The sequence below is a fragment of the Acomys minous genome, assembly GCF_964271855.1.
Source record: "Acomys minous genome assembly, chromosome: 12".
Lineage (NCBI taxonomy): Eukaryota > Metazoa > Chordata > Mammalia > Rodentia > Muridae > Acomys > Acomys minous.
In genome coordinates, this window is record NC_140493.1 from 21,296,800 (window position 1) to 21,323,320 (window position 26,521).

General features: G+C 47.9%; 1 protein-coding gene across 4 annotated transcripts in view; it reads left to right on the top strand.

Moving 5' to 3' along the window:
• The window catches only part of MRTFA (myocardin related transcription factor A), a 103,103-nt gene that overhangs the window by 60,140 nt on the left and 16,442 nt on the right, over nucleotides 1-26,521 (top strand). For all 4 annotated transcript variants that reach the window (XM_084748343.1, XM_084748342.1, XM_084748344.1 and 1 more), the window contains exon 2: nucleotides 10,288-10,353. In XM_084748343.1, coding sequence (XP_084604469.1) covers nucleotides 10,347-10,353 — 7 coding nt within the window. In that variant the 5' untranslated portion in view covers nucleotides 10,288-10,346. The remainder of the gene's footprint in view (nucleotides 1-10,287; nucleotides 10,354-26,521) is intronic.

Sequence of the window (26,521 nt, forward strand, 5' to 3'; positions counted from 1 at the left end):
TTGATGCAGTGTCATTCTAGAGCGTGATGGTTACGTTTTATGAAGGAGGAAAGGAAGAGTATAGAGCAGGGCTTAAGGCTTTGGATTTGGACACAGCTGGACCCAAGACCCTGCTCTGCCCATGACTTGTTACTGTGACCTTGGACACGTTGCTTACTTCTTTCAAAACTCAAGTTTCGTGTACGAAAAATGATAGTGCCCTCTGTGTGGGTCTCTTAGGAGATGTGGACTACGAGAGGATGTTCTCACCATTTTATAAGTATCATTTCACAGCACAGAGCCTTTATTTTCCATATTTAATTGCTTAAATCTGGTTTCATGAGCCTACCCTTTGTAGATTGCTAGGCTGGGTGGATAAGTAGCCTAAGTTTCCCTCCCAGGAGGAGCACTTCCGCAAAAGCTCTGCTTCATCCCAACAGCATCAGACTAGATGGAAGATGGAAGATGCTTATGGCGGGGGAGGGGGGTGGGGGGGCTATTTCTGGTTTCTAAATGGCTTTGTGGAAGGGTGAATGATGGAGCTTATCAAACAGTCACCTTTGAAATCCCAGTTTATCATGTCTTAACTTAAAATCAGGGTTCTACAATATTCTCTTTACAGAATTACATTGTGATTAGTTGTATTTGTGTGTTCTACAGATCACCTTATGCTTTGAATCCACTAGAAAGTCTGTTACCTCTCTGTTCTTCATAATTAGTTTCTTTGTGTCCGAGATATGGCAGCTTCTCAGTTTGAAAGCCTGACCCTTGATGTGACTCAGGAGTCACTGATTGATCATAAATCCCGCCCCGCCCCCCCCTCTTTTCAGAGACAGGGTTTCTCTGTGTATCCTTGACTGTCCTGGACTCACTCTGTAGACCAGGCTGGACTCGAACTCACAGTGATCCTCCTGCCTCTGCCTCCCCGAGTGCTGGGATTAAAGACGTGCGCCACCACCGCCTGGCTTGATCATAAATCCTTCTAAGGAAATAAAACTCACAAAGGTTTTTTTGTTACTGTTATTTTTTTTAAATTTTGTGTATGGTTGTTTTGTCTGCATGTTCATCTCTGTACCATAATGTGTGTCTGATGCCTATGGAAGCCAGGAAAGGGTATTGGATCAGCTGGGACTGGAGTTAGAGACAGTTGTCAGTCACCATGGGTGCTGGGAATCATGGATTGTCTGGAAGAACAGCCGGTGCTCTTAACTGCTGAGCCATCTCTCCAGTCCTAGATGACAACTTTTTAAAATAAACTTTTATTTTAGAACAGTTTTAGACTTACACAAATGACACAGAGAATTCCAGACACCTTCACACAGTTGTCCCCAATGCCAGCCTGTCAGTCTGAGAGATGAACAACGCCATGTAGCTGTTGGGTGAACACAAACCTTGTATGGATGCTGTCATTCCTTGTGCCAGGATCCAGCGTGGGAGCCCACGATGCAGTTAACCGTATGATTACCCTCTCCTAACTCCACTCCCTTCCCATCTACAGAGTCTCACCGTGTAGCTCAGGTTGATTTCTCATTCTCCAGCCCCCTGCCTCAGCCACCTCAGTGCTGTGATCACAAGCATGCTTGGTCACACGCAGCTCTAGCTGAGTGAATCAGTAGGGACCCTGAAGACAATGCTCTTTCACTGTCTCCAGCTTTTTAAATTTTTTTTTTTTTTTTGCCTCGATTCTTGACCTCAATGTTCAGCTGACGCTCCTTTTCCTGGCAGAGCTGTCATCTTTGTGGGTCCTTCCGCCATCACTTACGCATGGACAGCTCGGAATTTTAGGAGCGTACTTTGAACAATCACTTTACATTTAAGTTCAGTAATGAATGTTGCTGATTCTTCTGCCCTTTCCTAGGGTCTTGCTCTTTACTTACTTTCTTTCTTATTTATTGGCTTATAGTTTTGGGTTTTTGAGATGGTTTCTCTGTGTAGCCTTGGCTGTCCTGGAACTCACTCTGTAGACCAAGCTGGCCTCAAACTCAGAGATCTCCCTGCCTCTGCCTCCCGAACACTGAGATTAAAGGCGTGCACCACCACAGCCTGTGGGTCTTGATCTTTAGATTTACAAGGGGACTAGAATCTGGGAACATAGTGCCACTGACTATGTATTTCTGAGCTGCCTTCCAGAGGGAAGCACTGTTGCCTTGCCTTGCCCGGTCCTGCTCTGCTCTGGCCCAGCTCGCCCTCGGCCCCGCCCTGCCCCACCCCACCCTGCCCTGCCCCTTCCTTCTTCCCTTTCTTACCCTCCCCCCCTGAACCCCCCCCCCCCCGCTTTCTCTCTTCCCCCTTCTTCTTTACCCTGCCCCCATCTCCCTTTCACTTCCTACCACCAAGAACAACTTGGATGTAATTCTTAAGTAAGAATGTTTTGCTAGGGCTGGAGAAGATGTGGCTAAGAGTGTTTGTTGCTCTCTGTACTGGCTGGTTTTATGTGAACTTGACACAAGCTAGAGTCATTTTAGAAAAGGGAACCTCAATTGAGAAAATGTCCCCACCAGCCTTGCCTGTGGTCAAACCTATGGGTGCGTTTTCTTGATTGATGATTGATGTGGGAGGGCCCAGCTCATTGGGGGTGTTGACACCCCTGCAGGTGGTACTAAGTTGTATTAAGAGAGTGGGCTGATCAAGACATGAGGAGCAAGCCTGTAAGCAACATTCCTTCATGGCCTGAGTTCCTGCCCCTGACTTCAGTGATGCACTGTCCTGTGAAACTGTAAGCTAAAATAAACCCTTCCCTCCCCCAAGCTGCCTTTGGTCATGGTATTTTATCAAAACTAGAAACCCCAACTAAGGCACTCTTCCATAGGAACCAAGTTCTGTAACCAGCACCCATTCCAAGTGGCTCACAACCACCTATGGTTTCAGCTCTAGGAGCTCTGACACTGTCTTCTGCCTCACTCCACTGTGGGCACTGCACATGGCAATTACTCACGCTGATGCATATGTTTAAATAATAATAATAGTAGTAGTAGTAGTAATGGTAATAAGTCTTTGCTGAGTGTGGATGGCGCACACCTTTAAATTCCAGGACTCAGGAGACAGAGACAGGTGAATCTCTGAGAGTCGAGCCTGGTCTAGATACTGAGTTCCAGGTCAGACAGGGCTACATAATGAAACCCTGTCACTAAATAAATAAAATAAATGCTGTTTTCCCCCAAAAAATGTTTTGCTATAAGCAAGACTCTTTTACTTTAAAGACTGAAGTTACCTCTTTGGAAGCGTAGTACCAGATCACTTGCAATTCTTCTGCTGTAAATTAAATTGGTCTTTTGAAAGCCTCTGATCTGTCTCGTACATACACAAAGCACTTTTCATGCACATTTGTGGAATTCCAAAGTCTTAATGGGCAAGGGTTAGTTTCCAAAGTTACATGATAGTAAGAAAATTGAGGCTCATGAAAGTTAAGTGGCTTGATTTAGTTAGCAACAGAGTCAGGGCTGCAGCTCATGCCTTCTGTTTCTTTTTCAAATGTTCTGCGTTTATAAAATATTCCCATAATCCCTCATCCCAGCAGCCAGCAACTGCCAGCAATTTCTCAGCTAGGGCTGGGACCTTATGAGCCTGTCCCAGTCCACACAGGAGTCGTGGCTGGCTTGATCGTGCACAGGTACCCACAGCTGTGGTGAGCTTGTGAGTGCATGGCCTTGTCATGTTCACAAGACAGCATTTATAGCAATTCTCCCTGTCCTTTCCTCACCCTGAGTCCTGTGCGGAGGAGCTTCTAGAGACATCACGGCTATGGCTGAGCTCGCACTAGTTTTCTTACCTTCAACACTGTGACCAGTTGAATCTGCATTAACTGTGCCCACTGTATAGAGATGCCTCTGCCACCGCCTTGATAGGGAACCGAGAAGAAGGAATTTAAGGTGGGATGGATAGAGGTGAATACACACACTGGCACTTGGCACAGGGGGACCCCCCCACTCCCCCCCACCCCTGCCCCTACCAGCAGGTGAGCACAGGAGCATAAAAGCAGTTGGCTTATTTTTGGTTTCCCCTGAAACCTGTTTGAAACAGTTAACCTTGTAATAGCAAGAAAAAAATGTTACAAGTTATCAACAGAGCATTACAGGAGAATAAACTGGGTTCTGGGCTCTGACTGTTCTCAAGTACTTCCTGTCTAACATTTATCAGGACTTATACTTTCTTTTTTCTTTTACTTCCTTCCTTTCTCCCCCCACCCCCCTAGTTTTACGAGACCCTGTGTAGCCTTGGCTGTCCTGGACTCTGCCTCCGAGCTCTGGGATTATAGGCGTGCACCACCATGCCCAGTTGACTTATACTTTCTTATTGGTTGTCACTGACTTGAAGTGTAGTGAGAATTTTGGTTTCTTTAAAAAACCCAGATATAGGGCTGGAGAGATGGCTCAGAGGGTAAGACTACTGACTGCTCTTCCAAAGGACCTGAGTTCAATTCTCAGCAACCACATTGTGGCTCACAACCATCTATGAGGTCTGGTGCCCTCTTCTGGCCTGCTGGCTCACATGTAGGCCGAACACTGTATAAATAATAAATAAATAAATCTATAAAACAAAGAACAAAAAAAGCAACCCAGTTATAGTCGGGTGTGGTGGCGCACACCTGTAATCCCAGCACTCAGGAGGCAGAGGCAGGTAGATCTCTGTGAGTACGAGGCCAGCCTGGTTTACAAAGGGAATCCAGGACAGCCAAGGTTACACAGAGAAACCCTGTCTCAAAAAAACCAAAAGAAAGAAGAAACCAGGTTATGTTAGAGAATATGTTTTTGTTTTAACCCAGGTGTGGGGTATAGGGCTGCTTCAGTTGTTCCCAGCTGCTGACTGTGATTAGTCTCATGCTCCAGGAGGGGCATGGTTTTGCCAGGCGCAGATAGTTCCTTCGAGTGTGTGATATTTGGAATTCTGAGAACTTTTCAGAGGGGATAAGTGCCAGAAGGCCTTGGGGGTGGGGACACTCTGAAGAGAGGCTGCTGCTGTTGTGACTGTTGTTGCTCGTTTGCTGGTTGTGGTTTGTCATACAGTCATTTGCAAGGAGACGAGAAGAAGAAATTTACTTTCCTCACAGCAAAGGCCAAACTTGCCCAAAGAACCCACTGTCTCTGATCAGCAGGAAGTAGGCTAAAGAGGTCCACACCCCCTTTGCCCTCTACCTTCTAACCCTGGGGGGCTAGAAGGGATTGGGGTGGAGAAGGGTGGTAGATATAAGAACCCAATAAAGTAGCCAAAAAAGCCTGGCCTAGAGCCCGTTCCCTGAATGCGTTGCACACAGGCCCTGCTGCAGCGGTGGGTGTACAGTGAGTTCTTGCTGGATGGGTGAAGAGCACACTCCACACCCCTGCTCCCAGTTCCTGCACGGAGTGTCAATGTGAAAGTAACCCGAGCAGCAGAGCTGGGGACATGTCTTCCTCTAGGGTACCTTTCAGCCACTTCCCAATTTTATTTAATTATTTAATTTATTTTGAAACAGAATCTCATTTATCTCCAGCTGGCCTTGAACTGAGCATATATAAACCCAAAGTGACTTTCAACTTTGATCCTCCTGCCTTTGCCCCCCAGATTTCTGGGGCATGTCGCCATACCTAGTTGGTGTGGTACTGGGCCTAGTGCATGTGAGGCAAGGATTCTACCAACTGAGCTGCATTCCAGGCCCCACCTTTTACTTACTTAAGTTTTTGTTTTATTTTAATCTTATGTGTGTGGGTACTTTGACTGTATTCATGTCCATGTACCATTTAACATGCCCGGGCCTGAAGAGGCCTGCAGAGGGCATCAGGTCCCTTAGAACTGTTGTTGCCGGTGGCTGCGAGCCCCCATGTGGATACTAGAAATCAAACCTGGGCCAGTACTTAATCACTGGGCTATCTCTCCAGCCCACTTCATCTACTTTTAATCATCCAATGTAAGACTAAAACTAGGTGCTCAGAATAGTCTGGTTCTAGGTGATAGGCCATGTGTTTTTATAATTTGAATACCACTAACTGAATTTAAGGATATGGCATCAACTATAGTGTATGATGCCAGGGTGGCTGCTCTAGCTATCACATGGTAGGCTGCTAAGGCTTCTGCCTATCCCCTTCCCTGGCTCCTCCCAGAAAAGTAAGTTCTCTGGTGTGAAGCTAGGTAGTGGTGGGAATGCTTTAACAAACTTAGTGCTTTGCCCACCACTCACCCCAAGAAATAGTCAAAACCAGTTCAAATGACTTATTCCCTCCCCCTTTTGGTGTGTGTGTGTGTGCGTGCACACGTGCACGCACGCCCTTTCTTCTTCCACTGTGTGGGTTCCAGGGATCAAACTTAAGTCAGTCCAGCAACTGCCTTTATCTGTGAACCATAGACAGAGCTAGTCTGGGGAGATATGTGGGAGTAAGAATTTGGCGTCCTCAGCCGGGCAGTGGTGGCGCACGTCTTTAATCCCAGCACTCAGGAGGCAGAGGCAGGCGGATCTCTGCGAGTTTGAGGCCAGCCTGGTCTACAAAGTGAGTCCAGGACAGCCAAAGGCTATCATAGGGAAACTCTGTCTTGAAAAACCAAAAACATAAACGAACAAACAAAAAGAATTTGGCATCCTCTTCCTGTTTGGCTGTGCATTACTGTATTGATCTCCTTATTATTCCCCAAATAAATAAAAAGCCAGCAGGAATGGCTGCTTGTGCACTAGCCTGCCTTTTACCTTTCCTCTCACCGAATCCCACCAACATTATACACCATCTGTTTCTAAGTGTATGTAGATGGGCAAATGCACTTACAGCGAAGGGATGGCGAATCAACTGAGTGGTTGCCAGAAAAGAATTGCAAGTCCCAGCTAAAGAGACTACTCAATGGTGAAGAGCACTGGCTGCTTTTCAGAGGATCCAGGTTCGATTCCCAGCACTTCTCACAGCCACAGTAACTCCAGCTCCAGAGAATCCAGTGCCTGCTTCTTGTCCCCACAGGCACTGCAGGTGTGTGGTACAGATAAACATTCAGGCAAAACACCCACACACATAAAATAATAAAAATCCTCACATAGAATTGGAAGAAAAAGAAAAGAAACCAGATTAGAAAGTGGCCAGCCCTAGACCCCTCACTGCGTCCTCAAAAACAGCAACAGAATTGCATAATGCCCTCATGACTATGTATGGTTCACTCAGGACTATTAATTGGTATTTCAAAGTTACTCTTGAATACTAACTATTTGACTAATTATTGTTTATTTGAAATGTTCATGCTTAACTTCATTGTTTCTCTGTCCTCTGAAACAAAATTAATTTGTTACATTTAAGAAATCTCTAGAAGCTGGGTGTGGTGGCACATGCCTTTAATCTTAGCACTTGGGAGGCAGAGGCAGAAGGATCTCTGTGAATTTGAGCCCAGCCTAGTCTACAAAGTTAGTCCAGGATGGCCAAGGCTACACAGAGAAATTTTGTCTTGAGAAAGAAAGAAAGAAACAAACAAACAAACAAAAAGAAAAAGAAAGAAAGAAAACAGAACTCTCTAATAGCTTCTCTTACAGCAGCTCTTGGAAACACTGTAAGAAATGACAGACAGTTGCCTGTTATCCTCTTCCTGCTCGCCCGGCTTCACTCTCCCTTCTCTTTCTTAAGAATAGGTTTTGTGTGCTAAGTGCCCACACCTGAGAATTACAGAGCAGTCCAGGAACCCCAGATTCCGTTCTGTTTTGTGGCACAAAACAATTTAAAGGGTGATGTCTGTTGTTTTTAACAAAATCTCAATCCTTTGGTTTTACCAATAAAGACTGACAACTAAACAGATTTTCTCAGTAAGTAACAGCCTCAGCGTTCACAGGGCGACCGAATGTCCTGCTCTGATTCCCTCATTTGTAAGAGGAGGTAGTGATCACACGCCATCTTCACAGAGCTGCCCATCTTCTTCAGTGCCGAGGTTAAGACTCAACACATGTGTTATGTATGACCACTGTGTGCATGCATGCATGAATACATTAAAAACATGCCAGTCACTGAGCACAGAAGCAAATGTGTAACAAACTCAGTGGCTCCCCAACATAGCTGTTGGTATCTTATTGGGGACCAGTGTTTATGTTACTCTCGGTCTAGGTCCTGGGTTAAATTCCTCCCGTGAAGTTGATTACCTCATCTCCTTTGACCCTAATCTGAACCAGCGGTTTTCCTCAGCACCAGATAATGAACCCAGGAGGCCTGTTATCTCAGTAGAGCTGACTTGCAGAAAATCTTGGGAGAAACAAAGCTAGGAGTTCAGGTTACGACATCAGATTATTTGGGTTCAAATTTTGCTCCACCCTTACTAGTGAGACCAATTAGGTAAATTAATCTCTGTAGGTCTCACCTACCTAACTTGTAAAGGTGGGATAAACACTACCTTCTCCTTAGGGACTTTATGAGAACAAAACGATTTTAAAACACAGATGCATCTCAGCACTCGGGAGGCAGAGGCAGGCGATCACTGTGATTTTGAGGCCAGCCTGGTCTACAAAGCGAGTCCAGGAGAGCCAAGGCTACACAGAGAAACCCTGTCTCAAAAAACAAACAGAAAACAAAACAAAACAAAAAACCGCATGCACAGATGCATAGGACTGAGAGGTAGGTAGTTCAGTGAGCACTTGCCTAACATACAAATGACCCCATTCACAGAACACCACACACATACCCAAAGGTGTGTAGGCGTGTAGAATAGGGTCAGCCACAAAGTGCATGCTGTAAATATCAGCTGTAGTATAGTTATTGCTTTTACCTGTTTAATTAAGACTTTATTTTAAAGTATTTCAATTTATTTATTATACAGTGTTCTACACCATGTGGTTGCTGGGAATTGAACTCAGGACCCTTCGAAGAACAGACAGTGCTCTTAACCTCTGAGCCATCTTTCTAGCCCCACATTTTTTTTTTGAGACAGACTTTACTGTGTAGCTTCAGGCTGATGTGCATTTGTAGCAATTCTTTGCCTTGGCTTCAAAAGGGCTGGGGTGATATGTATGAGCCACCATGGTCAGCTTAATATATCCTTTTTTTCTTTCTTTCTTTATTTTTTAAATGTCAAGGAGTTTGTAAACTAGCAGGGGGAATGTTCAGAGGTAGCTATGCACAGCGCAAAGCATCACTGTACAGGTAGAAGGTAGCTTAGGTGACCCAGAGTGACTCAATACGGGGGAAAGAGGATGAAGAAAGTGAGCAGTTTCAAACAAAAAATGAAAATTTAGAGATGAGGAAAGGTCCGGGTACTTAAGGAACAGTGAAGTTTAATATTCTCACTGGAATGTCTCACCCTAGGGAAGGACAGCCTGACAGTCAGAGCTGTGGCCTGGGAGGTGGTGCTGTGGAGGAGGCAAGACTGGGGAGGGGAGGCAGCTTGGAACAGGATGGAGTGTGGGGAGAAAGAAAAGTTCTGCTTCGCACCTGTGACTCTGAGGCACAGGCAAGAACCTAGCCATTGCTCTTCCATCCTTGGATGCCTCTAAAAACTGCTGTGCAGAAAAGGCCATGCTATCACACCACCACTGCTCTGCTCTGCTCTGCCTTTCAGGGCCCTGCAGTCAAAACCTGTTAGATGGACTGGGTCTTGCTTTAGGCTGTGGGATCCTCCTAAAGCCTCCCTGGGCATTTTCTCAGTCTCTTAACCACAGCTATCTATGCTAGTTGATCCTCCAAATGGTGTGTAGTTAGTTGCAGAGATGATTGATGCTTAATTTAATAAAAGTCCCTGTCGTGCCACTAAGCAGTGTTGCAGAAGAGAGCTAGGAGAGACCCTTGTCTTTCTCCACTAGTCCGCATGTACATCGAGGCACACTGCTTGGTTGTTCATCTAACACAGAAAGAAAGGCCCTGAGTGAAAGTGAAGAAGAGGAACAGAGCCATGTTAATGGAAAGATATCTCTAGTCTAGAGGAAAGCAGCGCATGGTGAAAATAACCTTAATTCTTAGAACCTGTCTCTGTGAGGCTCTGCATTAGTTCAGCGTGTTTTGTGCAAACATTTGCTGAAAACCTGTACAGCAGCTGGAAGCTCTTTGTGCTGGGTGCTGCCCCATTATATTTTCTTTGAGCTTAGAATTGGTGTTTTCCAGCCCCAGGAGGAAGGCTGAGTCCTGTAGGTTGTAAGCAAGAGGCAAGACTGGTAGTTTGTGGATTGTTATCACCCTGCAAGACTCTTCGCAACTTCCTCTTGCCGCCCACAGCCGAATGCGGAAACCCTGCTGTGTCAGGCCACTTCTCAGTTACACACAGTCGCAGTTTGGGGATCCTTCTCTCACATTATAGACTAGTTTTTGGACTGTTTCTGCGTCTGAGAATGTGTCTGTTGAAGTGGAATGGCTGACTAACCTTCGCTTGTCTTCTCCCTTTGCTGCCATGCAGTGCTGCAGTTGAAGCTCCAGCAGCGACGGACCCGGGAGGAGCTGGTGAGCCAAGGGATCATGCCGCGTAAGTGTCTCTCTCACATTTGTACGCTTGCCCCTGTGTGCCACAGCAGCGTCCTGCAGAGCCAGGGCTGCAGGTTTGCTCTCCAGTCTTACCAGCTCTTACTTTTCCACCAGGAGTTCTCGATGTGCGTGGCATCAGTCGCCCAGGTTCTTTGTGTCCAGTGAAACAGGCAGTGTTAGGCTTCAGACGGGCCAGCGGATGGTCCTTGGCTTTTGAGTTGCACCTTTCTTGGGTTTCACAGCTTCCCTTCATGGGAGGAGCAGGGGCTGTTCTGCTCGCATCCTCCTGCTTCCACACTCAGTTGTTAGTGCGAGGAACCTCTGCTCTCCTATCGCAGACAGTTGCTGTCAGTGGACTGCAGTTTATGTTTGAGAGATACTGAGGCACCCATTGTGGGTGTGGGTGTGTTTGCCTGGGTGGAGCTGTTGGTGAGCTGCCATGACACTGGTCCAGTGGCTGCTTCCCTTGGGGTAGAAATGAAACCAAACCTTAGAGTTGGTTAGAAAGAGAAAGCCTGCTTTGACTACTGAGGGCGTTGTAGGCTGGGACCAGCAGTCTTGCTCTTCTGATATTTCTTAGCGAGTTCTCAGCGATCACACAAACTTCCCTCCCCTGGTGAAATGTCATCACCACTCAGGTCCACCTTGAGGAAGAAGACAACTGCTGGGCACGCACGCACACACACACGCACACACACACACACACACACACACACACACACACACTCAGCAACATCTGCTTTCATGAGAAAACTGGTCTCCATCTCACTTTAGTGCCTGTTGCCCTGCTGCCACCATGGTATCCATGTTGTCAGTCACTCATTCAGAGTAGTAATGTGTGCAGTTGACAGTACAATGCCTCTGCCCCTGCTTTCAGGAGAATTACAGTTAGAAAGGCAAGACTGATAAGGGGGGAAGTGGAGACAAATAAAGAAGATAATTTGAGAGCCTGGTAAGTATCATGTAATAAATTAATACTGGTGGGTATGTTAATAGTTAACAGGGAAAAGTTGGAGTCGCTTTGGAAAAGCTGGCCGAGAAACCTGATGTGGTGGCCCACGCCTGTAGTTCCACCATTTGGGAGGCTGAGGCAGAAGGAGGTCAGGGCCGGTTTGGATTATACTGTGAGACTATCTTAAAACCCCAAAATCAAACAAAACAGAAAAAGAATATCAAAGCAGCCAGCGTCTGGAGTGCAGTGAGCCAAGAGTAAGGGGTGCCACACAGAGGAGGTGTGTTGGTTTGTAGGCACATGAGGAAGGCACTGAGGGCTTCTAAACAGTTGAGGATGGTGTTTGATTCGTGTTACGCTGTTAACCTTTTTATGGTATGACTCATCTGTTGTTCTTTGTAGTCTGTGACCCCTCAAGCCTTAGTGTCAGCTGGCTTCTGCAGTAGTATTGTTAGTAGGGAAGTGGTGTGTTTTACAGAACATTCCAGGGCTGCAGTCTGCAAACCTCATGAGGGAGCAAGTCTCATCTGCTTATCCGCTTTACAAATGGCATACTTAGTGCATGCTTTGTGCCTAAGGTGGTTTTAGACCATAAAGAGATGAAAAGAAAGGCAGGGCCCTCATACTGCCCTCCAGACATTACACACAACCAGAGTTTGGGTTGCTGCAGTCCCAAGTGCAGATCCACAGCAGCTGCTGTAACACATCACTAGTTTTGAGAGCCTTGTTCGTAGCATCTGCAGGAGGTTGAGGATCAGGAGCTTGTGCAGGAGTTGATAACCACTCCCGCATTCTTCCCACCCTCCGTGTGCTGCTGGGGTCATGTTGGACAGCTTCCTTGCTTGGCACGTCTTTACTGTGATGCTCTGAAATCTCAGTTGTCCGCATGTACCTCCAGCTTACTGTGTCTCTGTCCCCCAGTACCTGGTCCTAGATGAATAAAGACAGCCGATTGCAAAGTGGTGTGTGTGTGTGTGTGTGTGTGTGTGTGTGTGTGTGTGTCTGTGTGTCTGTGTGTCTGTGTGTCTGTGTGTCTGTGTGTGTAGAAAAATTAGTCGACTGGCTTGAATTCTGGTCACAGCATTTGAAAGAACCTCAATAACCTCTCCCATCGTGCTGAGAGCCCAGGGTTTCCAGCTGTCTTAGATACCCGTGCATGCTTGAGCTGCCACTGTTTGTGGGTTGGGAATCCTCGCCCTCCCTGTGAGACTGGACACGGCTCCTTGAGGCTGTCTCCACTCCCCACTATCGGCAGCTTTCCTCTGTGAACAAGGCTGGTTTTCATTTTCTCTGGGAGGAAATGGGATTGAAAAAGATGATGGCAGGGGTCTGGAGAGGTGGCTCAGTGGTTAAGACCACTGGCTGCTCTTCCAGAGGACCCAGGTTCAATTCCCAGCACCCACATGGCAGCTCACAACTTCCTGCAGCTCTAGGCCCAGGAAATCCCACACCCTCACACAGACACACATGCAGGGAAAACACCAATGCACATGCAATAAAAATTAGTAAATTGGGGGCTGGAGAGATGGCTCAGCAGTTAAGAGAACTACTTGCTTGAATTTCCAACACCTATATGGCAGCTCAAAGCTGTCTGTAACGCCAGCTTGAATCCAGGGGACTCAACACCCTCACAGAGACATACATGCACACAAAAGACTAATGTACATAAAATAAAAATAAATCTTTACCAAAAAAAAAAAAGTTGATTCTTTAGGGCTAGAGTTCAATTCTCAGCAACCACATGATGGCTCACAATCACCTATAATGAGATCTGGTGCCCTCTCCTGGCACTGTGCAGGTAAAACATTGTATAATAAATAAATAAATCTTTTTTAAAAAAAATAAATAAATTATTTTAAAAAAGAAAAAGATGGTGAGAAAGAAAATTGAAACTTAGAGTTTCAGGTGTGAGCATCCTCTCTCACTAGCACGTGTGGGAATGCAGGCTTAGGCCCCAGCTCGCAGAGAGGCTCAGCGTTTTTGCTTGCTCACAGTAGCGAGCATCCCTACCTCAGTGCCACCCTGCGTGCCCTCCCATCACCCCTTTACCAAGCTGTTGCTTACTGCTCTCCTCATCTCCACTGCAAGTCTTTTAAGGAAAACATGGGCCATGTCAGCAGCAAACTGAAAAGTAACACCAACTTTGAAGTATCCACTTGCACTCCATTAGGTTGGCTTGAGGAGTTTCCACAGAGTCCTTAACATTTAAACCAACAAGGAAGGCATGCAAGCAAAGCTAGAGAAAGGAACAAGGTACTTGTGGCTGTATTTTATTTCCAGTTTATACCTTAAGTTAAATGTTTTATAACTGTGGGAAAGAAAATTTAACCTAGCTTACTTCCCAGAACACCTAGCTTTCCGAGTTCCCATGTAGGCCCAACTGCTTGATTCAGCTGGGACAGCGAGTCTGCGGGCCGTGATGAGCTTTGGTGGCCCCTTTTCCATACGCTTGTCCTTGTGTGTGTTCTGTGGCACTGGGAGCAGCCGTGTCTAGGATCTAAGGGATTAAAGCCCTCTCCTTCCCACATACCTTTCTCAGTTGCTCTTGTGCTCCGATCATGTGTCTCAGCTATGGGCGTCAGCTGGTTTCTGGTGTGCGCTAAACAGGACCATTTCTCAGTACCCTTTATTCTCGTTATGTAAACACACGTCTCAACTATAGCACCACTTAAAACTCATCAGATAAAGAGTGCCAGAGGGTAGGGCCTCCGGTCTAGGCTCCAAACCTTCTCTAGTGCTTCCTGAAGAAGAGAAGACGGCACCTGCAGGAAGCAAGCAGGCCTTTCAGTCCAGAGCCTGGAGTGCCCTTGTAATCCGGACAAAGATTCAGAGAGACTGGCAGTGTGCGATTCCCCTTGTTTTTCACCCCCACCCCTTTATTGACAGACATACACACACACAAACACACAAGCGTGAAGGTCAGAGAGAAGAACTGTGTTCTGACAGGGCCAGCTGTCAAAGAGACAACATTTTCCAGAAGGAACCGCCTGTGAATCCCCGGGTGTGAGAGAAGAGCTGCTAGTGTTTCCCTTCTCTCTGTTCCACCAAGGCTCCCTGACAGTGAACAGAGAGCGGGAGCAGTTTCTGGTGCTGCAGCCAAGCCTGTTTGTTTGTCACCACGGGCCAGTCCAGAGCACACAAGTGAGGGTGTCAGCTTTGTCCTGGAAGGGCTCTGGGCGCTGGGCTTGGTCCTCTCGAGCTTGTCTTTTTAATTCTTTCATCTCTTCCCTCCATCCCTCCCTCTTTTCCTCTCCTCTTTTCATTCTTTGGTGCTGAAAATCAAACCCCAGTCCTCATATGCTGGGCAAACACTCTTCCTTCTGAGCTCTACCCAGAGCGGTACCTTGCCCTTTTTATTTTTCTTAAATATTTAAATTGTTCTTAAATTTATTTTTCTTAAATTCCTTGCATGCTGAGGCGTCATGGTTGCTCTGATGACAGATGAACAGGGGTTGGCTGCAGCAGCAGTGTGGTGCTGTGTGTCTGTATGTATGCATGTATGTGTGTGTAAATGTGTGTATATCTGTGTGGTGTATATGTGATTTCAGGAGTTACTTCTCTTCATGGAAGTCCCAGGAATCAAATTTAGGTCTTCAAGCTTGGCAGCAAGCACTGTTACCTGCAAAGCTACCTTGTACTATGTCAGTACATTTTAATAGTATTTCCTGTGTCTAGCTGGTGCCATTGATGTTTTTTGTTTTGTTTTGTTTTGTTTGTTTTTCCTAGGCAGGGTTTCACTGTGTAACAGAGCCCTGGCTGTCCTGGACTCACTTTGTAGACCAGGCTGTCCTCGAACTCCGCCTGCCTCTGCCTCCCGAGTGCTGGGATTAAAGGCATGGGCCACTATGCCTTGCTCTGTTGATGACTCTTTTTTTTTTTTTATCTTTTAATTTTTATTTATTTGTTTGTTTATTTATTCATTTGTTTTATGTATGAGAGCCCTATCTGCATGTACCCTGCAGGCCAGAAGAGGGCATCAGATCATATTATAGATGGTTGTGAGCCACCATGTAGTTGCTGGGAATTGAACTCAGGACCTCTGGAAGAGCAGTCAGTGCTCTTAACCTCTGAGCCATCTCTCCAGCAACCCCCATTGGTGACTTTTAATGTCTGACTGGTTAGGAGAACTCAGGGGTGTGAGGGCAGCTCCACTGACCAGCAGAAGAGCGACTGGTCCCACCAGCTGGTAGTGAACGGTTTATAGATCTGTGTGTAAGCCCGTGTGTCTCATGCTGACCCTGAAAAGAATGGTTGTGAGCAGTGAGTGGGTCCTAAACTCTGAATAAAATCTGACCCAGCTTCCCTTCCCATTCTTCCAGTTACAGTTTGACCCTGCTCTTCATCTTAAACTGATGATGTTGGCTACCTACTGTATACAGAGACAGTTTCCACCCTTAGCACCACAGCTAATCTACGTGGCCTAACTGCTGAGCCACCTCCAGCCTGGAAATGCTGTTTGTTTTTAATGAAGGGTGATATTGTCGTGGACATTCTGTCTCAGTAGATACTTCAAAGATTAGTGCCTTTGTGTGGCTTCCATTTCAAAGTTGCTACCCCTGTTGACCAGAGGTTTGGCCAAGACCTACTCTTCCCAAAAGAATCACCTCACCCCCAACACACCTATTGGCCGTGCTTAGTTCTGGCTTCGGCTGCTTTTGTTCTCAGAGCCTCAGCACAGCCTATCTGCCCTTTCAGGTACAGAGGTGATTTTGGCTGAAAAGATTCTCGCTCTGTCTGTTTATTCTCTTGTCTCCTCCTCCTCCTCCTCCTCCTCCTCCTCCTCCTCCTCCTCTTCTTCTTCTTCTTCTTCTTCTTCTTCTTCTTCCTCTCTCTCTCTCTCTCTCTCTCTCTCTCTCTCTCTCTCTCTCTGTAGTTTTTTGAGACAGGGTTTCTCTGTATAGCCTTTGCTGGTCTGGACTCAATTTGTAGACCAAGTTGGCCTTGAACTCACAGAGATCCACCTGCCTCTACCTCCTGGGTGCTGGGATTTTTTTCTCTTTTTCTTTTTTTAAGCTTTCCTGTTCTTTTGTCCCTTCCTTTCCCTTCCCTCTTTCCCTTTCTCTTCCAACTCCTCCTCTTCATCGTCTCCTTTTTGATTAAAGCAGAGAACACTATGGGATAATGCGTCCTTTCCACAGGACTGTGACTGTTTAACTGTAGTTGCAGCTCCAGTTTGGGGGTTTTGTTTGTTTTTAAAGGCACTGATAAAATGTGTGTTTCAGGATTGAGGCTGCCCTGATGCCTAGATAGAAGCCCAGAGAAAATTGTGTGAGAGATGTGGGTGTGTAACCTCTGAAATGCTTCCTGGGGGTCTCGTGTTGCTCTCTTGATGGGCGTCAGGGTCCGTGTCTCTCTTCCTGTTGTTACAGGGTGTGTGTGCCTCAGTGAACAGCAACTGGCCTAGATCCTCCTCCTGGGCCAGCTGCTCACTCCCAAGTCCTAAATAGGAGTCTGGAGTTCTTTGTGTATTTGTGCCTGAATCCAAACAAACAACAAACAACAAGCTTTGTTGAACAGGGTAAAGTTTAAATTAACATTTATTTATTGTCCAGATGTAGTAGCATACACCTTTAATCTCAGCACTCAGGAGGCAGAGGCAGGTGCATCTTTGTGAGTTCAAGGCCAGCCTAGTCCTCAGCGCGAGTTCCAGAACAGCCAGAGCTAAGTAGAGACACCTTGTCTCAAAAACAAAACAAAAATAATTTACTGGGTGAGTGAGTGTATATGGGTGGATATGTGTGTGTCACAGTGGGGAGGCGGGGGTCAGCAGATTGGGGGGGTTGGTTCTTGTCTACCATGTGTGGCCTAGGTATCAGACTCTGGTCATGTGGTTTAGCAGCAAATACCTTTACCGCCATCTCACTGGCCTTCAGCTAATCTTTGTTTTTGCTTTGTGAAAGAGTGACACTATGTAAATGTAACCCTGACCTAAAAATTGCCATGTAGACCAAGCTAGCCTCAAACATGTAAACACCCACCTGCCTCTGCCTCCACACTGCTGGGGTTAAAGGTGTCACTGTCTTGAGAGGAACCTAATCTGAATCTCCTCTAAGGAAAACCAGGGTCATGGATTTTGAGATTGTAACCCATGCTTGACTGGCCTGTGGAGAGCTAGCATGCCGTGGTGAGAGTTCACAGGGGAGCAAAGCTGTCAGCTGATGCAGCTGGGAAGAGAAGGAAGGAAAGGGGAGATCTGGGGTCCCACTATCACTGTCCTTCTCAGCACCATGCACTTCCTGGCTGTAGCACAGGCTAAGGACCAAGTCTTCAACACATGGCCTCTAGAAAACACCCATAAGCCATAGCAGTCAGATTCAAAGTGTTTAGCCCCTAGTGTACTGTGTCTTTGACGCTCTTGTTTTCTACACGTGTGTACCCTCTCCTAGCTTTGGCCTTTTCCACTACTGGCGAGTCAGTGTGAGCTTGTAGAGCAGCTTGGACTCAGATCTCTGCTTCTTGCATCCGTCCTTTCTGTGCTCATATGTGTGTGTGGAGGATACTGTTCCTCAGGCCCCAGGGCCTCCTGTCTCCCAGCACTGGAGTTGCAAGCATGAGCCACTACGTCCAACCACGTTTTAAAAACAAATGTGTGTTCCAGAGATTGAGTTTATGTCCTCAGAAGCACCTCACTGGCTGAGCCATCTTCTGCTCCCTGTGCCCTCATTCTTGGTGGTTGGGTTTTGTGCTGATCTGGGTGCAAGTGACAGCCAGGTACCAAAACAAGGGTGGTGTCAGTCATGCATACCAAAACAGGATACGTGTTGAAGACTGCTTCATGACTCTTCGTTTGTATCTTGCTTGCCCTAGATGTGTGGTCCCTTCTAATCAAAGTCTGTCTTTGGGTCTCATGAACTTAGTTCTGGTTCTTACTGTCATAGGCAGGCCCTAGAACCGTCGACGTGACTCTTTGATTAATGGCCTTTGTTGCAGATACTTTGATAGGCGTAGAGTGTCGGCTGAGCGCTGGATGAAGAGTGGAGGTCAGGCCCAGTTAGCGCTCAGCATTGCTTCATGCGTGTGCCACTTCTTCCCAGCAGGCGAGAAGGGAAGAGACTGCAGCTGCAGTAACGCCACTGCCACCTTAGCCCAGCACAGCAGATGGCAGGACACTTTCACTTTGTTTAATGCTAACAGCCACCAGGTTTGGTAGTAAGAGCAACTGCCGTTAAGTGGAAGAGAAAATAGAAGCCTCAGAAGTCACATGACTTGCCCTGAGTCTCGATGCCACTTAAAAACAGAGGCAGCTTCTCTGGCTCCAGACTTGTTGGTTTCTGAAGGAAGCAGTTTATAGTGGTACTTACCCACACAGGAATTTTCAAGTCCGAAAATAATTGGAAGGAGCTGCAGATACAGCTCAGTTGGAAGAGCGCTTGCCTGCCATGCATGAAGTCCTTGGTTCAGCTCCCGGCAGCACACAAACTAGGGGAGGTAGCGCGCGTGCACACACACATACACACACACACACACACACACACACACACACACACACACACCAGGAGGATCAGGAGCTCAGCATCATCCTCTGCTACATAATCAATGTGAGGGCTAGCCTGAGTTATGTGAGAAAGAAAGGACAGGGCAGGGGGCTCACTTGAAACAACATCTAATTGAAGTGCTGTGATTGGTGAGGTCAGGAGGTCAGGTTTGAGGAGATAGAGGTGAAAGTGTTGGCCTTCCAGGTTGCTGTCCTTGTCTGCCGATTCGGGAGGCAGGGAGGCTGTAGGCAGCGTTCTGCTTCTGTCATAACCTGCATCAAATCAGAGGTGCTTGGTTTCTTTTGTGCTATGGATGCTTCTTAAAGAATGCTGCACATCTCTGACTGGACAGTTGTCTAAGCAAGCACCTGCAGTTGATTACACTGTTTCCACGCCCTCAGAGCTGCTCCAGTGGGCCTATTGTGCCCTGGAGTGAACCTCCTCTGCTTGGGACAGAATCCCAGAGTCATCTCCTTGGAGCTCATGTTGGCCCTTACACATGAGCAGTGCAGCCAGCAGCCTGTGTACGCCCTTTTGTAGTATGCTAGGGAGGGGCCCTTCCTGTTTCCTGCACCAATCCCAGGGCTCTCTGTGCTCTCCACCTGCTGGGTGGAAGGCCTAGGTGCGATGACCACACCCTTGAGCCAGTCAGCAAAAGGTGGGTTCTATCTCAGCTGGAGTGGGCTCTAGCCCAGGCGGGCATGAGGAAAACAGCCGAAGCCCAGATCTGCTTGTCAGTACTTCATGCCCAGCCCTGGACCTCACGTGTGCTCAGCTCCGCCATGGAGGGACCCGACCCAGCCTGATTCTTTGGCTGCCAGGGATGTAGCTCCAGACATTGGAACTCTTTGGTCATGAAATCTTCGGAGTTGAGATGTCATCCTTGGCAGTCAGTGGGCTGGCAGATGTCGTAGGCAGATGGCCCTCCCATCTCAGAGCTGAAAATCCAAACCAGGCTGTTGAGAAAGCCCATGAAGTCCTTCCACATGTTGAACTTTTCATCACTTAGGGTGCGTTGGAGAATGAGCATACACAAACCCCAACTTCTCACTTCTTTTTGTCCCTTGAACTAGTGAAACAATGGTTTTCAAATTTTCGTGGTACCAAAATGGCCAAGCTACCAAAGATAAGACTTCTGGGAGCCCAAGATCCTGGAGGCTCTGGACTCCGCTGGAGTGCCCGTGTCTTGAGCCACACTTGCGGGGCGTGTGGTTTCTGGCTTTGTGGAGGACACTGCCGCTCTGCCCTCCCAAGTGGCAGTAGCACACAGCCCTGTTGAGAGGATTCAAGGGTTGACGGCAAAGGTAACTCCGTAAGATAGGTGGCAGCTGCTGTGTGTCAGGATGGAGCCTCCACCCCGCCCCAGGAATCCTGCCCTGGCTGTCTCAGTGGCCTCATGGAGCAGCTGTCACAGGTCTGAAGGGAGCAAGTGTCGCATGCTCCTGTCCTGGAGGCAGGGGACATGACCTCTGAGTGGAGTTTGATTATCCAGTGGCCCTGTTTCCTCCATGCTGGCCTCTTCTAGAAGGGAGAAGGAATAAAACAGGAAGCTGTGCCTCTGTACCTGCACAAGCTTAAGCTGTGGTCTTCTGTCGTGTTGCCAATTTAGAGAAGATGAGGAAGGAATAACGTGCCACGGGGAAGAAGCTGGAGCTCTTGGGGAAAGGCTGCTTTCAGCTCATAGTTCCAGACTAGAGTCACCATTGTTCCCAGTCAGAGCCCAGAGTAGCTAGTCACACTGACTCAGAAGCAGAGAGGGACCAATCCCCACAGGGCTGTGCTCAGCTGAAGGATGGTGCCGACCATAGTGGGCAGGTCTGCCCACCTCAATTAACATAATCAGATACCTGCCCCCCAGACATGCACTACATAAATGCAATAAAACTCAAGTTAAGCCCAGTATGGTGGTGCATGCCTGTAATCCCAGCAATCCAGAGGCAGAGGCGGGCAACTCTCTGTGAGTTTGAAGCCAGCCTGGTATACAAAATGAGTCCAGGGCTACACAAAGAATCCCTGTCACGAAAAAACAAAACAAAACAACAACAACAAAAAAAAAAAACAAAATAAAAAAGAGTATCTTCCAAGCTGGATGTGGTGACACACCCCTTTAGTTACAGCACTGGTTAAAGTGAGGGCACAGAGGCAGGAGGATTGCTGTGAATTCGAGGCCAGCCTGGTCTACAAAGCAAGTCCAGGGCAACCAGGGCTACACAGAGAAACCCTGTCTCTGGGGGAAATAGTCTTTTCCAAGTGATCTATATTGTTTCAAGTTATTAGTATTAACTACTAGGGCTAGGAGATGTCTCCATTGAGCAAAGACACTTGCCACCAAATCTGATGACCTGTTCAAACCCTGGAATTCACAAGGTAGAAAGAGCAAACTGACAGACAGAGTAACTTTAAAAACAAATGTAATTGAATCCAGAGGACCCGGATTCAATTCCCAGCACCCACATGGCAGCTCACAATTGCCTGTAATTCCAGTTCCAGTGGCTCTGACACCCTCACACCAATGCACATAAAATAAAATTAAATAAATTATTTTAAAAAGAATAAAAATTAAAAGAGCTAAGGAAATTCAGCCTACCTGTTAAGAGTACTGGTGGCTCTTCCAGAGGACCTGTGTTCAACTCCCAGCACCTACGTGGCAGCTCACAACCATCTGAAATTCCAGCCCCTGTTCTGACCTCCAAGGGCACTGCATGCACATGATACACAGACATACATGCAGGGACACCCATAAATGTAAAATAAGTGTATTTTTAAAGTAATAAAATAAAAACCTAACAATTACAACTAGGAAGAAAGGCTGGATATAGTCTGCTTTTGTCTGATGGTGACAGTGTACATACAGCCCGACTATAGTCGTTAGTGAGCTTCAAGCATAACCAGAGTGAACGGGAGTGTCCTCTTTTAGGTCAGCATCTCTGGAGACCCAGGCCCACAGGCATACAGGCCGACCCAGGGTGGGCAGGTCAGTAGGGAATGAGGAATGGAGCTGTCTGTGATGAGCAGCATTTCCGGAACTGCCTGGTGGGTCCTAGAAGGTTCACTCACTAGCCTAGACACTGAAGTAAATCTGGAACTCTTCCAGAAGGTGCTGGTTTGAAGCCCTTCCTGCGTCAGCTCATGAACACAGCCGTGCAGGCGCCTTGAACACAGTTCTGAGTCCTCTTATAAATGTTTGGACAGTATTTTCTTGAGAAAGTGGGAATCATAACTCTTTATTTTCGTGTTTCACAAATGTGCTCATTTAAGGCAGCAAGCTTGTCAGGGAGGAAGAAAACAGGTGCTAGCAAGAAGGCCCAGCGCGTCGACTGGTCACAGCCAGCTGGGGTGGAGCCCAGTCTGGGACTAAAGCTGTGAGGGGTGCCACCGTTCTTGGCCATGCATCCGTGGTGTCTGAGGCTTGTGTGTTTCTCCTGAACACTTTTCTTTGCTTAGAGCCTCCCCAGGTCCTGAGGGTGGAGAAAGGGTCAAGAGCTGCCCTCTGCCACCAGAAATGTGTGCTCTTAAAGCTCTGGTGTCGTCTGCGTGGGTCATAAGGGGCTTCTCTTTGCAGAGACTGCCTTCTTGGAGTTCTGGCAACAGGAAACAGGAGTGAGTAATGTCCTGGACCTTCAGGCAGAGCTTTAAGGCAGCAAGGAGGGAGGAGGTGGGGTCCACAATGCACACATCCTCCTGGCGGGACGCCTAAGAGCCTGTTCTTTCCAACCACCTAAGGCCAAGATTGAAAACCCCACTTTCTGCTTTGCTCTGCTTCCCCATGCCTTGTCTCCTTAGCATAGAAGCTGGGGGCGTCCCTTGATCCTGTATCAAGAAAGCTAAGGGCTTTACCCGCGTCACCTTACACCTCCATCACCAAGCTGCCTCTGCGCTGCCCAGCCTCTAAGCCAGGGACTCTGACCCCTCCCTCACACGCCCACCCGTACAGATGCAGCTAGAAGTCTTCACATACCTGGAGGAGGAGCCATGGCTCCCTCCTGCTCCTTCCTCACAGAGTGCCTATTGAAATGGCCAAACCTGTTGTCAGGGAGCAGAGTTCAGAATGGAGACCGAGAGCAGCACTTAGGTAGGCTGCCCAAGAACCAGACGGCCTGACGTGCCAGTCAGGGTTAGTTGAGGATAGAAGGGAAGCCGAAGACGGCCCTCCATGGTCACCACCTCGCAGCCAGAGCTGGTTTCACCATATAAAGATGAAAGAGCTATCTGCAGAGACTGGGATGTAGTTGCTATAACATGAGTCTTCAGAGCTTGTCGTTGCTGGCTTGTTCTTCTGGTCATTTCTCACTCTCCTGCCCCAGCCTCACCCCGCACAAGCCTCCTCCCAGCCTTCTCCATCCTGCTCTGTCTCATGTAAGACCAAAGCTGCTTGCTCCATGGTGAACAAGCCCTGATTTTCAACCTACAGTGTCCCAGATCTGGAAGCCCTGGAGTCTCTGAACTGGGTCCACAAGCCCTTCTTCCGTGCCCGTTGCCGTGCTCCAGCCTGCCTTTCCATGGGGCCCACAGTCAGGTCTACATCTACCTGGGACTTCTAACTGGTGCGACCGCGACATGCCGCCCTCCCATGAGCCAGTTCACCAGGTTCTTTTCTTCTCTGGTTTTTGTTTTTCTTCAAAACAAGGTTTCTCTGTGTAGCCCTGGCTGTCCTGGACTCACTTTGTAGACCAGGCTGGCCTTGAACTCACAGCGATCCACCTGCCTCTGCCTCCCGAGTGCTGGGATAACAGGCGTGCGCCACCACTGCCCGGCCCTTCTCTGTTTTTTGAAGAAGTTGAGAAACTAACTCAGAAGCAGAAAGGACTCTCTTTAGCATAACAGAATCGGGTTGTAACCGTAACTGGCCTTTTCTAGTTTTTCTTAATTTTCTAGGCTTATTAAGTGGAGCACAGCCTAGGTTTACGTGCGCCTGTGTGTGCACGCGTGCACAGGAGAGGACAGCCTCAAGCATTGGCCTCCCCTTCCACCTGGAGCACTGCTTCTCAACCTTCCTAACGCTGCGACCCCTTCTTAATACAGTTCCTCATGTTGTGGTGACCTCAAACCACAAAGTTATGTTTGTCACTACTTCATAACTATGACCTTGCTACTATTATGAATCATAACGTAAATATTAGCCGACCCCCGTAAAAGGGTTGTTGACCCCAAAAGGGGTCTGGACCCACAGGTTGAGAATCACTCACCTGGAGACAAGCTTTGCCTTACTGTTTGTCACTGGCATCCGGCCACCTGGCCCGTGAGCTTCCAGGGAGTCTCTTGTCTCTCCCAGCTCACTGGAAGAGCTGCCATTTATATGGGTGTGGAGGACTTAAACTCAAGTCCTTACACATGTGTGGCAAATAGTTTACTCTCTGAGCCTTCTCTGTAGCCCTCCTTGGGTAAAATAATACCTCAGTTAGCAGTGGGCATGGCAGCGCACGCCTGTGATGCCAGCACTTGAGAGGCTGAGGGAAGAGCATCATCCTGAGTTTGATCCAGCTTGGGTTACATAATGAGACCACGTCTGAAAAAAGGGAAAACCTGGTCCAGCCCCTGCACAGAAACAAGCACCCAGTGGATATGAGTCTCTGTCCTGTTGGTGTGAGAAATGCCCTTAGCTCAGTGGGTTCAGAATCTACCTACTAGGGCCTTCTCACCCCTCACCTTCTCACCCCTCACCATCTCGCACTGGTACCACCTGCTCTTGGTATATGGAGAGGACAGGCCACACCTGCGGCAAGCAGTGTCTGTGCTCATGAGATGTATTTCTGGAAGCTGAGTTTGTGCATTACTCCTGGGGTGGATGCTCAGGTAGCCAGGGGTCATCACCTGCAGCTGCCGCCCAGGGCCAGCGGTTGTATCTGGGTCGGCGAGTGCGTTTTTCTGGGCAGTGTGCACAGGGATTTTGTATATTTTTTATTTGTGTGTTGACATGTTGACAGGGTCTCTCCACATAACCTTGACTCTCCTGGAACACTCTCTGTACACCAGGCTGGCCTCAAAGTCATAAAGATCCTCCTGCCTCTGCCTATTGAGTGCTGGGATTACAGGTGTGCACCACCATACCCAGCCTGATTCTTTTAGAATAGTTTGCTGAGCCTTGGTGGTGTACACCTTTAGGCAGAGGCAGGTGGATCTCTGAATTCGAGGCCAGCCTGGTCTACAGAGAGTTCTAGGATGGGCAGGGCTACACAGAGGAGCCTGTTTGGAAAAAAACAGAAATAAATGAATAGTGTGTGTGTGTGTGTGTGTGTGTAGATGCATGCGCTGGCAGCAGGGACATTGAATCCCCTGGAACTGGAGTGATAGATTAGTCTGAGCTGCCTGGAGTGGCTGCTAATCATGTCCTCTTTATTGTCAAATACTCTTAACTCTTGAGCCATCTCTCCAGCTCTACTGATTTGAATCGTAGTGCTCCGAGAGGTGGGCAGAGTCTCAGTCTCCAAAAAGCAGTTCCAGGTGTGGTGGCGCACATGCCTGTAGTCCCAGGACTGGGGGAGCAAGAGGCAGGTGGATCTCTCTGAGTCCAGGACAGCCAAGGTTATAGAGAAAACCAGTCTCCAAAAACAAACAACAACAATAAAACCCAAAGTTAAAAGGCAGTCACACCCTGAATCATCGCAGAAGTAACTGTAGACACAGACCCCTCGACCCAGGAACTTTTCTAAATATTTAACCTGTGTCTGCTCTGGGTTCTGGCTGTTGACCTCAGGCCTCAGACTGCACCACAGAACCCTCTTGCTGTCCCACCACTGACCCCTTAGAACCCTCTTCTTATACACATCCACCATTAGCTAATTGGATGAGTGATTACTGGGTGGTACTGTATGTCTGGTACTTGAAGAATGGGAAATTCTGTGAGACATGGAAGAAATAAAGGAAGCACTGCTAGCATCTCCTGTGGGATGTGTTGTCACAGCTGACAGTGGACAGATACAGCCACTGTAAGGATGCTGGCGGCGAGGGTTTGCTTCCCTGTATTTACGTGTGCTGTCTGTGTTCTGAGCTATCCTACAGCTGAAGTTGTGTTGGGAGGGCATGGCCTGTCACTCAGACCAGGCTCCTGCTTTCAGGCCCTGAAAGTCAGTTTTGCTACAGTACAGCCTTGCACAGTGGAACTGGGAGCCAGGGCCAGCTTCCTTCCCCCTGGGCAGCCTGCTGGTTCCCTGGAATGGATTCTCTGGCTGAGCAGGCTGAGCCTGTGCTGGGTTGTCTTGACGTTACCTGCTAAGTCTAGAGCTCCCCCTGCTGTCAGAAAGTGAGAGGGTCCTCAGAGCTTTTACAACTTTTGAAAAGTTTTCTTTCTTCTTATTGCTATTTTTAAAAATTATCTTTAATTTAAACAAAATGCTGCTGGGACTTTGGAGCTCCTCTGAGCATGCTCTTGAGAGGCCACCCCTGGGGATTGGGGGGCGGAAGCACAGAGGCCAGGAAGGATAGGTCCTATCTGTGTTCTTGCTACTTTTAGCGGCTCCCATCCTTAGCCTCCTACCACAGCCAGCAGCCTGGAAGGTTATCTCTGCACACAGTCTCACAGCTGTCTGCAGCCTTGGGCAGCAGAAGTGAAACTGACCACAGTCTTGCACATTTCTCACCTACTGCCACTGTTCCCTAGTGAAGTGAGCCACACTCTCCCCTGTCCTCCCCAGTGCCTTAAGTTGTCATGCGTCTCCTTACAAGAGAGTGTTCGTGGAACATTTTCAGAGGGTCTGCGGCTGGGCCTGCCCCTGGAGACAGAAGCTGAGATCCCTGAGGTAGTC